The following is a 16512-nucleotide window of genomic DNA, read 5'->3' as shown; positions in this document are numbered from 1 at the left end:
GGGGGTGGGGAGGCCGGTGGGGAGGGTGGGGCTGGGCAGGGCTGCTGGTCAATCGGGCGGGCGGGGTGGGGACGGCTCGTGTGACCGCAGAGGTGGGGAGCGTGGGGCAGGGGCAAGTCTGGGCGGCGTCAGGACTTGGGTCTGGAAATGCGGACAGTGCACACGGAGGTATGGGGAGGGTTCCCCAGAGGGGTCCTGGCAGGGGGGGGAGCTGGGACATTGGTGCCCACTGGTACTGCCAGGTCACCTGGGGCGAGGGTGTGGGGAGGGCTGGCGGGGAATCCTGTGGGGGGGGCCAGGGCAGAAAGTGAATGGGGGGGCTATGGAAGTCTCTCAGGCCCCGTGGCTGTGTGACAAACACTAGGCCTTCCGCTGGCTGAAGTACCGCACCCGGGGGCAGGGCCCTGCTCCTCCTGGAGGCTCCTCGGCCTGCAGCCCCTCCTCACCTGCAAAGCACACACTCCGACCTGTGTGTCTCGTGACATTTCCTCTTGTCCTCTGCTCCCGCCGACAGATGCTCCCCGACTGTCCCCCCACCCCGCCTCCACGAGACCCCGTGGTTACACTGCCTGCCCCCACCCCATAATCTGGATCATCTCCCCATCTCAAGACTCTTAAGTTAACCCTATCTGCAAAGCCCCTGCTGCCACCTGAGGTCACGGACCCCTAGGTTCTGGGGCGGGGGTGTGTGGGGGACACGGGTCGGCCTCCCGGGGCTCGCTGGGCTCCAAGGGCTCATCTGTCCCCGCCACGCAAGCCGCATTCGCCCCATCCCAGGGCCCCCAGCGGGCTCCGCTCACGACGGCGTCAGGCCCAGGGCAGGTGGCGCGAGCTCTGAAGTCGCACACGTCACCATCACGCGTGGATGCGGCGCCAGCTGAGGACGCGGCCCCGGGGCACGAAAGCCGCGCCGGCCGCCGCATTTCACGGAGGGAAGGGCCCGCCCCGCCGCGCCCCTGCCCGCCGGGTGGGCAGGAGCCCCGGGTCCCGCAGCGCACAGCGGACGCGGCTCCGGCAGGGGCGCCCGAGCGGCAGGTGCAGGGGGCGGGGCGCGGCCCGCGCGGACACCGAGAGGCCGGCCCAGTCCTCCCGCCGCCTAGAGCGTCCCGGAAGCGGCCGGGGAGGCGGGCGCGGGCCGGGGGCGGGGACAGCGGGGCACTTCCGGCGGCGGCGGCGGCGGCGGTGGGTCGGCAGGTGAGGGGGGCCGCGGCGGGGGCGGCGGGGGCGGCGGGCTCCCGGGCGGGCTCCTCTGTCCCGGCCCCGCGGCGCGGAGGGTGGGCCACGGGGTGCGCACCGTCTCCCTTGTTCCCTTCCCGGTGTGTCCCGTTGCCCCGGGCGGCCCCGCGGAGGAAACGCTGCCGGAGCACGGGCCCGGTTCCCGCCACGCCGCGGCCTGCGCTGCCCGCCGGGACCCCCAGGGCAGCCCCCCAGGACCCCCGCCCCGGGCAGCCCTCCAGGACCCCCGCCCCGGGCAGCCCCCCAGGACCCCCGCCCCGGGCAGCCCCCCTGGACCCTCCCACAGCCCTCCAGGACCCCCCCCGACAGCCCCCCAGGACCCCCCCACAGCCCTCCAGGACCCCCGCCCCGGGCAGCCCTCCAGGACCCTCCCACAGCCCTCCAGGACCCCCCGGGCAGCCCTCCAGGACCCTCCCACAGCCCTCCAGGACCCCCCGGGCAGCCCCCCAGGACCCCCCCACAGCCCTCCAGGACCCCCCCCGGGCAGCCCCCCTGGACCCTCCCACAGCCCTCCAGGACCCCCCCCCCCGACAGCCCCCCAGGACCCCCCCACAACCCCCCAGGACCCCCACCCCAGGCAGCCCTCCAGGACGCCCCCACAGCCCCCCAGGACCCCCACCCCGGGCAGCCCCCCAGGACCCCCCCACAGCCCTCCAGGACCTCCGCCCCGGGCAGCCCCCCTGGACCCTCCCACAGCCCTCCAGGACCCCCCCAGACAGCTCCCCAAGACCCCCCCCCCCCGACAGCCCTCCAGGACCCCCTCCTGCCCCATGTCCCCAGCAGGTGCCCCCAGCACTCCCTCCTCAGCCCTCCTGCCCCCTGGAGCCTTCCCATCTTCCTCGGTGGTATCCAGAGTACCTCTTCTCTTTAGTTTTTCTCCAGATGGCCCCCCCTGCCCCCACCGCTCCACTTCCTTCTCCTTAACTCCTCAGGCCGGGTCTAAGGTTCCCTCTTCCCTGGAAGGACAAGGGAGCTGTGCAGGGGTGCAGCTGTGAGGGGGTGCGCCCTCCTTGCCCTCCTGCCCCCTCTATGCCCCCCCCCCCCCGCCACGCCCTGTGTTCTGTGGCCCGGCTTCAGTGCTGGCTTTGAATCCACACACGGACACCTCCTTCATTCTCTTGCTCTGCGAGGTTAGTTAGCTTTTGGTTTAAGAAGTTGTTTCAGAACATCAGAATATGTGGGTTTCAGCTTAAAAAGTATGTCTGGAGAGCTGGACCCGTCCCCCTGCACACCCCCCAGGGCAGGACGGGGAGGCATCCACAGGGAGCCTGCAGCCCCAGTTCCTCCCTCCCCCTCCCCCGCCCCCCCTGCTGTGCTCTGAGTTAGTCCCTGGTCCTCTTCCTGTGCTGCTGAGGCATCGCAAGGCAGTCGAGGCCTTTCCTTCTCCGCAGTTACTCGTGCCCAGTAAGTAGGATGCAGCTAGGATCCCTGAAGGAGCAGCGCGCTCACATGGCCAGGAGGCTGACTCGGGGAGGACGTGCCCAGAGCTGGCCTGGCTGGAGACGGGCCTACGGTCCATCTTTGGTGCTGTCCCTACATTTGAATAAACTTCATTTTTCTTGAGTTGTGGTCTCAAGGGGCTGCACGAGTGGTCCCGGGGCCTCAGCATCCCCACAGGTAGGACACAGCCACTGTAAGGGTCTGGGTGGCAGGCGGGGTGGGGAGTTGCTGGAAGCCCACCCATGAGTCCTGCACGCCCTTCGCTGCGGGACATGATGGCTGGCAGCGAGCTGGCTGTAGTGGGCGCCCTGGTGACCGACCATCCCTCCCGGGTGGGAGCGGAATGACAGGCGGGGGGTCAGGTCATGAAGGAAGTGAGGGGACACGCAGGCTGTGCGGCAGACGACCTTGCCAGCAAACTGCGCTGAGTAGGCCAGCGGGGCGGTCACTGTCAGGGCAACAGCCCTCTACTCCTCACGGGCTGGAGGATGGTGGCGTCTTAGCCGGCGAGGCGCAGCAGGGGCGGCTCTTGAAGGATCCAGCCAGGATGTCTCAACTCTGCCCCGCGCGTCTGCTCAGCAGCACAGGGAGGCGTCCAGCTGGAAGGAGCCGTGCTGACCGGGAGGTCGCTGCGCAGCTGGGCGGCCTCCCAGACATCACGCCCCTCGGCCGGCTCCCGTGTTGGTCACCCCTGCGACGCTCTGCTGCAGCTTCCCCGCGTGCCCGAGGTAGCGAGCACTTGCGTGCAGGTGGCCCAGGTACACGGTCCGTGACGTCCTTTCTTCCTCTGTTGTGCTTTCCAGTTCCTAAAGCACGTTGGGCGAGACAGCACTGTGAGCCCAGAAAGGCGTCCCCAGCACAGACCGCACAACCTTGTTCAACCAGAAACCAGTCCCCAGGACCCCGGTACTCGATGGTCCACGTTTGAAGGAAGGAGCTGCCACCGTCCGCCTCAGAGAAGGCCAGAGGTTCCAGCAGGTGGACAGGTCCCCCAGGAACCCCCCCGTGTGCCAGTGTCCCCTCCCGCAGAGAGGACGGGGAGCCCGGAAGACCAGCAACAGCCGGGGCGAGGGGCGGCTGACACTGGAGGGGGGAACGAAGGAGAGGCTGGAGAGGCTGTGCCCATGGTGACCCAGGCTCGGTGAGACGGGACAGGCAGGTGAGGGAGCAGAGGAGAGGGGGCAAGGAGTCTGCTAGGACCCCCCCCCCCGTGTGTGTCCCCCCAGCCGCTGGGGACAAGCCACCCCCAATGGCCTCCAAGCAGGCGGCCGGGAGGAGCCCGGGGGAGAAGCGCAAGAGGGTGGTGCTGACCCTGAAGGAGAAGATTGACATCTGCACGCGGCTGGAGAAGGGGGAGAGCAGGAAGGTGCTGATGCAGGAGTACAACGTGGGCATGTCCACCCTGTACGACATCAAGGCGCACAAGGCGCAGCTGCTCCGTTTCTTTGCCAACTCGGATTCCAACAAGGCCCTGGAGCAGCGGCGCACCCTGCACACGCCCAAGCTCGAGCACCTGGACCGCGTGCTGTACGAGTGGTTCCTGGGCAAGCGCGCTGAGGGCGTGCCCGTCTCCGGCCCCATGCTCATCGAAAAGGCCAAGGACTTCTATGAGCAGATGCAGCTGACAGAGCCCTGCGTGTTCTCTGGAGGGTGGCTGTGGCGGTTTAAGGCCAGACATGGCATTAAGAAGCTGGACGCGTCCGGGGAAAGACAGGGGGCCGACCACCGAGCGGCCGAGCAGTTCTGTGGGTTTTTCCGGAGCCTGACCGCGGAGCACGGCCTGTCCCCTGAGCAGGTTTACAACGCTGATGAGACCGGCCTTTTCTGGCGGTGCTTGCCAAATCCCGGCCTGGAGGGCGGCCCGGCGCCCGGCGTCCGGCAGAACAAGGACAGGCTGACCGTCCTGATGTGCGCCAATGCCACCGGCTCCCACAAAATCAAACCCCTGGTGATTGGGAAATGCGGCGCCCCCCGGGCTTTCGGGGGCATCCAGCACCTGCCTGTGGCGTACAAGGCCCAGGGTAACGCGTGGGTGGACAAGGAGATTTTTTCTGACTGGTTCCATCATATCTTCGTCCCGTCCGTGAAGGAGCACTTCAGAGCGGCAGGTCTGCCCGAGGACGGCAAAGCCATCCTGCTGCTGGACCACGCCCGCGCCCGGCCACGGGAGGCCGAGTTGGTCTCCGGGAACATCTTCACCATCTTTCTGCCTGCCAGTGTCACCTCCTTGATTCAGCCCATGGACCAGGGCATTCGGAGGGATTTCATGAGGCACTTCCTCAACCCCCCCGGCTTGCTGCAGGGCTGCCACCCCCGCTACAGCACCAACGATGCCGTCTTCAACGTGGCCTGCGCCTGGAGTGCTGTGCCAGGCCACATCTTCAGCCGCGCCTGGAAGAAGCTGTGGCCCGCGGTCACATTTGCCGAAGGCTCGTCTTCTGACGAGGAGCCAGATGGCCTCCAGGTGAAGCCTCACAATCAGACTTTCGCGCACATCCTGGAGCTGGGCAGGGAGGCCCCCGGTTGCCCCAGCAGCCGGCTTCACCGCGGCACAGCCACTGAGCAGAGCAGGCCAGGCTGTGCGGCCGGGGAGGACCCAGCCCCGGCTGTGGGGAGCCTGGAGCTGGCCGAGAAGGACGGTGATGAGGCCGCCTGGGAGCAGGCGGCGGCGTCCTTTGACGCCGTGGTCCGCTTCGCCGAAGGGCAGCCCTGCTTCACGGCACAGGAGGTGGGGCAGCTGCGCACACTGCGCTCAGTGTTTGTCAGGCAGCGGCAGGTGAAGCGGCGGCGCGTGGCCCTCAGGGCCGTGGTCAAACTCGAGACCCCCCCGGAGGCCTCCCCTCTGCCCTGCTCGTCCACGGCCGGCGAGCACTGACGTCCGCACAGCCCACGCGGGTGGCCCGGAGCTGGCCCAGGAGGTCGGGGCACCCGGTGTGGGGTCTCGGCCGCTCAGGATGGCCCATCCCCGTGTGTCTGTCATCGCGGGCTTACTGTGCTTTCCGTCCTGGCACGGGAACGTGAGCCACCGTTCTGGAAGGGCCCCCCACACCCGAAGCTGACCGGAGCGTCCCGTGGCCAGAACCCAGGACCATGCCAGTAGATTCTGGCCCTGTGTTCTCCGGCCGAGCTGCGCGCGTGGGTGGAGGTGTCTGTCTGAGGGAGGAAAGCCTGCCCTTGAGCCACCTGACGGCAGTGCCTACAGCCAGATGACGGGCTGGCGTTCCTCCCTCGTGGCTCGGTTGCCGTGTGGAGGCCGTCCCTGCTTGTGGCTTTATGGGTGGTGCGTTGTCACCCTGCTGGTGACTGCCGTGGACTCACTCAGCCTCATCAGGCTCCTGAGAGTTCCTCCACGTTACCAGGGTGTCTCACCCCTGGGGCTGGGCCCCGCAGGACGTGGGGGCTGCACGCGGGGTTGGCAGGGCGGGGCCGCGCCCCCTAACGCAAGCAGACTGCCCGGGCCTGCAGGTTGCCCCGAGGACAGGCTGGTGGCCCCCTGGGCGTGTGTGGGCTTGGTTCCAGGTCTGCGGCATAGTCTGACACCCGTGTGCCCCGGGAGTTTGCACTTACCACCTGTTTGTTCCTGAGTTTTGCTGAGGCGTCCAGAAGTTAGTCTTAGGTGTGTACGTGCGACCCAGCAGTAAGGGAGCCGGTCAGATCTCTAGCAGTGTCGGGCTTCTGTGTTCGGCTGCTCGCCCCTCAGTACTCCATGCGAGGAAGAGCAGGGTGCCTGGCTTGCCTGTGGGAAGACGTGAGCGTCTGTCCCGTGGCTGCCGACAGGCTCCCCGCCACCCACGCTGAGGCTGGCAGGGACCGTAGGCAGAGGCGCGCACCCTCCCTGCGCACCTCTGGGCCGTGACTGTGTTTCATTGCTCTGCCTTCGGGTTCCAGCCTGGCCACCCTGCTGGCTCCTCCACCTGTTGGGGCCTCCCCTGGCGGCTGAGGGGACGCAGTGTCTGGTTCGTGCATTACGTCTCCGCAAATCCTGGGGGGACGGCCGTTGCTGCCGTGGTGCCGCCCTGGACATGGTGCTTCCTGCTTTAAATGCACGTGAGGATTGGGAACCTAGCAGGGCTGTTTTCATTGTGGAGTCTTGGGGGCACACGGCCTTGGGGCTAAGCCACTGTCCCTCGGCTTCCTTCCTGTGCCGGGGTGACATCTGCCCCTGTGTGCTTGGCTGCCACAGTGGACTCGTGTGGCCCGTGCTGTTGAATTGCGGCTGCTTGTGGTGCCACGGGAAGTGAGGTGTCAAGAGTCACGGGGGCGTCTGCCCTCACCTCGTGGTGGTGGCGGCAGTGGCAGCACGGGCAGGTGGACAGACGCTGAGAAGCTGTCTCCCCACAGCCTGTATGGCTCTTGAACAGCAAGGCTCTGCGGGGTGGTTGGAGCCGAGCAGGGGCAGGACAGGTGGGCTCCCGGGTCCCCTGGGGAGGCTTTGTCCAGACTGTAGACCCCAAGCTGTGGATTCTCATCCTGCCTCAGCACCTGCCCGGCCGTCTCATGGCCGGTCAGTAACTGCTTGTCACCAGACGGCCTGAGGGGTGTCTGTGCTCAGGGCGCTCCTTCCAGAAGCATCCACGGAGCCAGGTCGAAGCCTCAGGCTCCTCGGGAGGTTCTGGGGCCCAGCGGGCCTGGCCTCGCTTGCCTCCCTCTCTGACGGACAGCGTGCCTCCCCGCACGTGGGCCTCGGGCGGAGCCAGGTGCCCCGGGCTGCAGTCGGCTGCGGGGCCACGTGGAGGGCCGTCTGCAGAGCCGTGTGGCCCAGCGGCTGGTGAGCGCCTCCGCCCCCGTCCTGGTGCCCCGTGCTCCTGCCAGAGACCTCTGCACCCACCTGTCCTCCCAGGACCTTTCCCAGCTGCCTCGTTCAGCACTCTCAGGCACGGATGGTCAGTGCTTTGGCCTCAGGATCCTTTTTCCGAGGCCTTTCTGGGGGTGAGACGGGAGCTGGGAGGGACCAGTCCCGTCCCTCCCTCTCCGGTCACTGTTGAAGCACCTCAGGAAGCCTGGGCGCTGCTCCCCCCCCGCCCCAAGTACTAGGCCCAGAGCCCCGGCGGTGGGGTCAGCGGGCATCTGGGGGCCTCTCTATCCTGTTGGGACGTGCTCGCACCCTCTGGCTCGTCTTACCTGGGCCAGAAGGAGATCTGTCGGAGGCAGCTCAGGGTTGGGATGGCCACGAGGCAGACCGCGTGCTTTCCTGGGAGCCCGTGTGCGCAGGAAGCAGAGTGTGTGGCAGACAGGGTCCAGCGATCTGCCCCGAGGCCCAGCCTGAGCTGCTCGGGGAGACGCCGTCACAGGTGCCAGCTCCTGGGCTTTCTTGGCGTGTGAACATTGTCACGTTTCATCCATCGTGTAGCCTAGAGTGTGGCAGGTATCTAGTGCCTGCTGTGTGCCGGGCATTGTGCTCAGCCTGAGGCCAGGGGGTGGTCATCAAGGCCCTGTCCTGCCTCCAGGGAGCACGGGTTTATCGACAAGGGCAGGACACTGCTGAGGAGGCTGGGACACAGGTGAGGGGCTGAGGTGGCTTGGGTGTTAGTAGGTCCATGAGGGCAGGAGAGAGAAGCCAGATTCCCACCTGCCCCAGGTGTAGCCGGCAAGTCCAGGAGGCTGATCCGGGGTGCCGGGCTCCTGTGCCACCTGTCACCTGGGGCTCCCACTTCCCGTGTCAGGACAGTTCCAATAGACACCCTGCCATCTTCCTGCCTGGAGAAGCAGAAAGCACGCCGCTTCCCCTGAGCATCCCCTCAGCTGGCACAGGTGACTTATGTTCCTGTGATTGGGGCCAGGTCCCTGTCACACAGGTACCAGCAGCCACGAGGACGTCTGGGCAGTGTGGCTGCAGAAAGCCAAGGGAGCAGCCTGGGAGGGCCGGGCGGGGTCTCCTGGCTCCCTCCCTGCACCATGGCCTCGCCTGCAGCCACGTTCTGGCCTCAGCCCCCCTCTGCCAGGACACAGCTTGTAGAGGGAGGAGGCAGGCGATGCAGGGTGGCCTCGAGTCCTGGAGTGGGGGCTCCACACGGGGGCAAGCCCTGGGGGGCTAGGAGGGCGGCCCCCCACCCCCAGAGCTGTCAGAGAGGAGCAGCCCTGTGTCTGCGCCTGGTGCCAGGGCTGCAGCTCAGAGGTTCTTTCAGGGGAGAGGCGGCTGGGGCGCAGTCCCCCTCCCTCCACAAGAGGACTGACCACTTGCAGCAGAGTGTGAGGTTCAGTGGTGCTCGTGAAAGGGGGAGCTTGTAGAGAAAGCATGTGGGAGGAGCGGTGGGTTCATCAGTGACACAGGCTGAGCCGTAGGCCGGCTGTGGGTCAGGAAAAATCTCCAACGCGGATCTCAGGAGCTGTTCTTTCGAAGCCAAAGTTGTTGGATTAGGCTCCGAACCATTTACGCCGAGGGTGTGACTGCTGAAAACATAGCACTCAGCAACCAAGGAGCGGAGCCCAAGAGCTGGTGTGGGAGGGAGCAGGCCAGCAGCTTTGCCGGAGCCACTGTCCTCCCAGGGTGACTGTGGGCGAGCCCTGGGCTGCAGGGGGGCTGCAGGGGGCGCGGGCGAGGCACAAGCAGCCCCCCCACCCCGTGCAGCACCAGCAAACAAGGTAAGCTGCAGGCTAGCAGTGACGCGACCCCGCAGAGTACCAGGATCCAAGACTGCTGCAGCGTGCGCCCTAACAGGACGTTTCCCACCTGAACATGAAAAGAACAAGGAAGAATGGCCCAGACCCCAGGAGAAAGGTAGTCTTTTACAGAACCGGCTGTGTAGAGACTTGAACTTGGCCATTGTGCGCACGGTCAGAGGGTAGGAAGGCACAGACCACAGCATCCACGGGAAGATAGGAATTACCACCCTCCAGAAGAACCGAGTGGGGTTCTGGGGCCGAACGGTACAAGGTCCGAAGTGAGTTCCCGAGAAGGGCTCAGCAGCAGGAAGAACCAGCGACCTTGTCTGACCTGGAGACCCAGGTGACCACACGGCGCAGGGGCGCCCAGGTGCAGGCCGTCAGAGCCCTGGAGGAGAGGGCAGTAGGCAGGAATAGAAAAAACAGTGTCCCCCAAGCCCCCAGATTTATTGGGAAATGTTCATCTACAAATCAGCAGTCTCGCTGAGGTCCGGTGGGACGAACAGTGGGTTGGAGAGGCGGGAACGTGGGGAAAGCTGCCCCGGGCCCGAGCGCGCCCAGCAAGGCTGGTGGCAGGGCGTGGGCAGGGCTGGCATGGTCTGCGTGCTCAGAGGAGACCATGGCCCCGAGCCCACGTCCACCCAAGATAAAGCGAGTGAACGATTTCTGGGTACACAGAAACACCTGCGGCTGCAAGGCCCACCTTTGCCCTCGGAGCAAGTGACCCAGACGGCAGATCAAGTCCACCCAGAACAAGGAGCCGCGGCGAAGGTAGTTCTGTCCTGAGAGGAGACGGCATGCGCTTGACCCCTGGACACCCCTGGGTTAGGGCACCGACCCCCTGCTACCCTTTCTTCTGGTTGCAGCTTTTTTTTTTTTTTTTTTTTTAAAGAATTATTTATTTGAGAGTGAGCACGAGCGGGAGGGGCAGAGGGAGAGAGAGAATCTGGAGCAGACTCCCCGCTGAGCACAGAGCCTGATGTGGGGCTCGTGCCCAGGACCCCAATCGCGACCCGAGCCAAAACCAAGAGTTGGACGCTTTACCGACTGAGCCCCCCGGTGCCCTGCGGCTCCTTCAGAGCTTACATAACGTTCCATGGTATGATCGTGTCGGCTTTGCCACGTTCACAGGTGCTGAGTGTCAGCTGCTCGAAGGGGGCTCCGGCAGGAGGGGAGCAGGCATGCGTCCCAGGGGCATTCCCGTCCGCCTGAGAGCAAGCACTCAGGAGATAACCCAAAAGCAGTGAACAAATCCATCCCGGAAGGAAGCGTAAGTGCTCAGTTAGACGAAACCATGTGAAAGCAGCAAGTGAACGGGGCAGGAAGGTGGGCGCACCTGCCCGCGGGGGCTGCGCAGCCTCCTGGCCCACACGGAGGGCAGCGGGGTGTCCCTGCCACACAGGGCAGGGGGCGGGGCCCTGAGCCGCTCTGCACCATGGCGCAGGCCCGGCTGCAGCCCCGGGACGCTGTGTCCCCCCTGCCGTTGCGGGCTGCACAGCACTTTGGGCACAGATTCATTTAAAATTGACCTTTTCTCAGTAAACTTGCCTCAGAGAACCTGTTCTGTATTTTGGCGCTGAGGCACATGTCATGGACAGGGGGGAGACGCCGCTCCTCTGCGGGCACCCGTACGGGGCAGTGTGCACTTCTGTGCCCCCTACCCGCGGGGAATCCAGCCCCCGGCACCCAGAGCAATGCTCTTTCCCACCCCGGTAATTTCCAGGGAGCCTGGCCTGGCAGGTGGAGCACGATGAGCGTCTCTGGCCTCTGGGTCCCGGGGAAACCCGGGAAGGGGGCTGCGGGGGTGAGGGCCCGTCCAGGCGGGCAGGTGGGACCAAGAGGGGCGGGCTGCCCCCCCAGCCCAGCCCACGTTCTCCAGCCTCCTGCTCAGAGTGGAGACCCAGCCCCCGGGCCTCTACGCATGTGGACATCCGTCTAGACTGGGGGCCTCCGGAGGTCAGGACAGGCTGCATCGTGGGCCCCACACTGGCCGGCGCAGGAATGTCAGCAAGGCGAGGGCAGGCAGCGGTTTTTGCAGCCGAGGAGCATCTGCGGAAGCCCCGTGCTGGCTCCGTCCAGGCCTCGGGCTGTGCTGCACCCCGCCCTTCAGCCCCAGAGGCCCAGGGAGGCAGGAGGAGAGGGAGCCCAAGTTAGTGCCCCAGCTAAATGCTCGTGGGAGGAGCAGGGCAGCACCGTTCCATGGGAGCCAGCCTGGAGCCGGGAGCCAGCTGGAGCCCACGAGTCTCCTGTGCCGGGTGCCAAAAGGTGGCTCTCCCAGTGCCACCTGGGCCCAGAGTTGTGGGGTGGGGTCACTGACTGGACTTTTTGAAGGTTTTCAGGGTCTGGGGGCTGCCTGGCTGGTGGGACAGAGGTGACAGAATTAGTGTAGCCTGACAGCTATCCCTCAAGCCGCTGAGCAGAAGGTTGGGGTTGCAGGAGAGGCTTGTGGGAAACAGAGAGGGCTTCATGGAGGTGGTGAGCTTGGAAGTGGGCCTGGGAGGGCACGTTGGCGTTCTATGGCTGAGGCTGGGAATGGGGGCTTACGCACAGATGGGGGCTGGGGGGCTGTAGCAGGGCACACAGGACACGACACCCAGCAGGTGGGGTCGCGGTGGCCTGAGAGGGTGGCCTCGCTGCCTGTCACCCGCTGGCCTCTCTCTGGCTCTTCCCTAGCCTGTCTCCATAAGAGACGCCTCCTCACCTGTCTGCGGGGTGACTCCAGGACTAAGCGCCCCAGTCTACAGCAGGAAGCCCAGGAGAGAGAGAATCTGGGGGGGCTCCGGATGGCCTGTGCCCCTGGGACCTGAGCTCACTGGGTCTAGTGGCCTGGAGCAGCCTCGGACAGGCCAGGGGAACCCACCAAGGACACCATGTTGGAGTCTGGCCATGGAGCAGCCGTGCTGTTCCCACCAGGGTCACCAGGCTGCCCACCCCGTGGAGACCCATGTAGTACCAGGGGCCAAGGGGCCTGAGTGTGTCGGAGATAATGGGGGGGCTGAAGGGGGGCTGGCCCTGGGCTGTTGGGCCGTGTCAGGAGGCTGCCCAGAGGCCAGTGCCCTCCCTGGGTGGCTGCCAGGTGGGCCCCCGCTGGGAGCCAGAGCCCCGTGCCAGGCACGGCTGTGTTGCCGGAGCTGTCAGGTGCGGCTGCCTGCCGCGTTCCCTGCCGCTGGAGGTGCGTGCCTGGCCCCGGGGCTCTGGGTCTACTGGGTGGGGGGACCTGGCGGGTCCCCATTGCCTGGGCGCAGTCATGACTAGCATCCCTTCACTTTCCAGGGCCTGGGTGTGGCCAGTGCACCCCCTGGGGACACCCTGTGGGGCCCACTCCTCACCCTGCTCAAGCAGACAGGCCCCCAGATGCCACTGGAGCAAGCCTCAGCCCGGCCTATGTGTTGGGTTGGGAACCACTGTCATAGGGTCCATCCTGAAATGGGGACCGTGAGCTCGCTGGGCTGGGGGGGCCTCAGGTGGCGGGAGGGAGGCTGTGACCAGGTGGGGTGTGCGCACCTGCCCTGCAGGGTTGGAGTGCAGGAGAGTGTGTACTGGGGGCCCTTGACCTTGGGAGCCAGGGGCCTGCAGAGGCTGCAGGTGGCTCCCGGGCCCAGAGGGCCAGGCCACACACCCCGTTGCTGCCCCTGCCCCGGGCTCAGTGGGCTCATTACTCCAGTCGGCGGGGCGGGACCCTGCAGGGCTGGAGGCCCCCGTGTCCTATCCATGCCCCGACGGTCTGCATGTCTGCCCGCTGACAGATGTGTCCTGAGCCAGGCCCCAGGTCTCGGCCGGCAGCTGGACGCCGTGGGGGGTTGGGGTGGGGGTCCCTAAGCAGGGGTCGGCCTGTACCCTGAGGAGAGGAGCTCGGCTGCGCATCTGTCTGTGGCCTGGGTTTCTGGGCCAGGATCGGCTGGCACTGGGGGCCGCCCCTGCCCTCTACAGCCTCGCGGTCCCCACACACCTGTGGCGTGGCCCACAGCGCCTTCTCCCCAGGAGCCAGCCCTCCCTGCCCGCTCCCACTGGGCCCTGTGTCCCTGCCATCACCCTCTCTGGGGTCCTGGGCTGAACCCTGCGGTGGGACGGCCCTGCCCCAGCTCAGCCCCTCCCACCTGCCCCTCGCTGGCCGTCACTGCCCCTTGTCCCTCCCACTTCTCTGCCAGCCACTTGTTCTCCTCCCACTTGGGGTCTCAGAGGCCCTGCTGCTGCAGGGGGCAAGAGTGGGGGTCCTGGCCGGACCTGGGGGATGACAAACATGGAGAGACTGGTGGGGGCCTGTGGGGGAGCTCTGGCCACCCCGGCGGGCCTCTGGCAGGGACAGGAGCCGTGGCAGCTCGGGCAGTGGTGGCCAAGGACACAGCCAGTGGGAGGAGGTGTGGGCCCTTGGTGGGGTTGGGGGGAAGAGAGGTTCTGGCTGGGGCCTGAGGCAGCGCGTGATGTGGGCGGTGCTGGGTCCCTGGGCCGGCCTCCTGCTTCTCTGGCAGACCCAGCCTCGTTCCTCTTTCTGCTTGAATAAGTCACCCTGTCCCTGTTCATGGGGCAATAATTTTAATAAAGTGCTTTTTTTCCTGTGAGCCCAGAGCGCAAGACTTCGTCTCAGCTCAGGAACATGCCCGTTGCCAGCAGCTCTATTGAGGGCACCCATGAATCTCTCTTATTTGTGGCTTCAAAAATGAGGCCATGGGCTATCGCTGTGCCTCGTTCTTTAATTAAGCAGATGTGAGAACAGCAGAGGGGCCAGGGCGCCAGGTAAGGGGAGGTGCCAGCGGGAGGGGCCCGGGGCTGGAGGGGACGGTTGGGCCAGCTGCCACTGCAGGAGCCTCCGGCCAGGCTCGCCCTCCTGCGCTGGGCAACTCTCACCCCCGGCCTGCCTCGTCTCCCCTCTTTCCTGAAACACTCTGTCATTCGTGCAAGACGCTGCCCTGCAGGGACGGCCACGTCCACCCCTTCCCAAGGATGGGAGGGGAGCGGCGCACGCACGCTTTACTGCGGCTCAAACAATTAAGTCAATAAAACAGCCTTTCTGTTTACTGAACTTAAAGTGTTCAATTAATTGAATTCTCTTCTCCAGCTCCCTGGCTGCCAGGTGATAAATGCGTTACGGGCCTCTCTCTCGTTCGCATCCACGTTTTCTGTCCTCACTTTGGGCGCCATCTGGGCAGCCCTGGGTGATTCCGAGTCAGGAGTGGGGAGCAGGGTAGGGGCTGAGTTAGGATTTCTGGCCACTGTTTTGGGGGCAGGTGTGTGACCCTTGGGTCTCCGGTCCTCCTTGGAAGCCCCAGTGAGGCCCCGGGGCGTGTGGCCCTGCCAGGCGCTCTATTGGGGCCTCTCCACGGAGCGCCAGGGCCAGTGGCCATGGGGAATTGGCACTTAATGCCACAGAGCGTCTGATTAGAGTGAAAAAAAAGTTCGGAAATGGTGGTGAGGGTTGCACAACGTGAATATAGTCAGTGCCGCTGAACGGCACTGAAATGCCAAGGAGCGTGTGTACCTTTTGCCACAATAAAAACACGGTTATAGGAAACAAACACAGGGACTTGATGGTCCAGGCCTGGAGCGTGGAGGAGCCTTCGCGGAGAGGTGAGGCCGCGGAGAGGTGAGGCCACCGAGAGGCTAGCAGTAGCAGGCGAGGCAGCTCAAGGGAGGCACCCAGGGCTGCGGGCGCCTGGGGACCGCAGCCAGAGGAGGCAATGTGGGGAGTGGGGTGTGGGGAGAGGTGCCCCAGCCTGACCTTCTCGTCCTGCCTCCTCATGCCCTCAGCCACCCAGTGCCCAGTCCACAGGGAGGCGAGCCTGGGAAAGACCGTGGCTGAGCTTACAGGAGGGACCGGCCAGGGGGCGGTGGGGCTGGCACGGTGGGAGGCACTGGGGTCTTTTGCTTGGTCCTGCTGTGAGCAGACGTTTACTGAACAACTACTGTGGGTGACCTAGGCCCAGAGAAACAGGCAAGAGGCCAGACACCCCTCCTGCCCCACCCCTTGGGGGGCAGGCCTGGTCCGGGGAGGCAGCAAGCCCATCATCCCTCCTCTGTCCCTTTCATCACCCTAATAGAGCCCCACTGTGTGGTGACTCTCAGGATTCTGCTGTGTGACAGTGGCCCCTGTGGCACGGGACTCCCAGGCCAGAGGGAGACAGTGAGGGGAGAGGCCTTGGCTTTTCATCCTGTGTTTGCTGTGAGCCCAGGAGGGTAAGGGGCAACTCCAAAAGGACTGGTGTCAGCCAAGAGTGAGGACCAGGCTGTTCAGGGACATGGCACTCCTAGGCACGGCCCTGCTTTTTTGGGTTTGTGCCTGGATGTTTTGAGGCCTTGGCCTAATCTCACTGTGCAGCCAAGAGTACACAGCCTTTGCCATCACAGACCTGGCTCTCGTTCTTCACCATGCCAGTCTCCACCACCCATTCACCATCCGTCCACCCGTCCATCCATCCACCTGTCCATCCACCATTCATCCATCCATCCACCCACCCATCCATCCATCCACCCACCCACCCATCCATAAATCCACCATCCATCCATTCACCCGTCCATCCATCCATCCATCCATCCACCTACCCATCCATCCATCCATCCACCAACCATCCATCCACTCATCTATCCATCCATCCATCCACCCATCCACCATCCATCCATCCATCCATCCATCATCCATCCACCCACCCACCCACCCATCCATCCATCCACCCATCCATCCATCCATCCGTCATCCACCCACCCATCCATCCGTCTGTCCACCCATCCATCCACCCATCCATCCATCCATCCATCCATCCATCCATCCATCATCCACCCATCCATCCACCCATCCATCCACCCACCCATCCATCCATCCACCCATCCATCCATCCACCCACCCATCCATCCATCCATCCACCCACCCATCTATCCATCCGTCATCCACCCATCTACCCACCCATCCATCCACCCACCCATCCATCCATCGCCACCCACCATCCATCCATCCATCCATCATCTATCCACCCATCCACCCAGCCACCCACCCATCCATCCACCCACCCATCCATCCATCCATCCATCCATCCATCCGTCATCCACCCATCCACCCACCCATCCACCCATCCGTCCACCCATCCATCCACCCACCCACCCATCCATCCATCCATCCATCCATCATCCATCCACCCATCCATCCATCCATCCATCATCCATCCACCCATCCACCAACCCTCCACCCACCCACCCATCCATCCACCCATCCATCCACCCATCCATCCATCCATCCATCCATCC

At 65.1% G+C, this 16512-nt stretch overlaps 1 protein-coding gene across 2 annotated transcripts; it reads left to right on the top strand.

Annotated features, from left to right (window-relative positions):
* The first annotated feature begins 1129 nt into the window (after positions 1-1129).
* JRK (Jrk helix-turn-helix protein) lies at positions 1130-14660 on the top strand. 2 transcript variants are annotated; one of them, XM_025450400.3, is made up of 2 exons: positions 1130-1194; positions 3480-14660. In XM_025450400.3, the coding sequence occupies exon 2, from the start codon at positions 3926-3928 to the stop codon at positions 5549-5551; it is 1626 nt and encodes a 541-aa protein (XP_025306185.3). In that variant the 5' UTR covers positions 1130-1194; positions 3480-3925; the 3' UTR covers positions 5552-14660. The 2 variants fall into 2 exon arrangements, with proteins under 2 accessions (XP_025306185.3, XP_025306186.3); XM_025450401.3 differs by lacking the exon at positions 1130-1194 and adding an exon at positions 1987-2853.
* Positions 14661-16512: the final 1852 nt, after the last annotated feature.

The sequence above is a fragment of the Canis lupus genome, chromosome 13 (genome assembly GCF_003254725.2).
Source record: "Canis lupus dingo isolate Sandy chromosome 13, ASM325472v2, whole genome shotgun sequence".
Taxonomy (NCBI): Eukaryota; Metazoa; Chordata; class Mammalia; order Carnivora; family Canidae; genus Canis; species Canis lupus.
The sequence above is the reverse complement of the archived record's forward strand: the minus strand, read 5'-3'. Positions and strand labels throughout refer to the sequence as shown.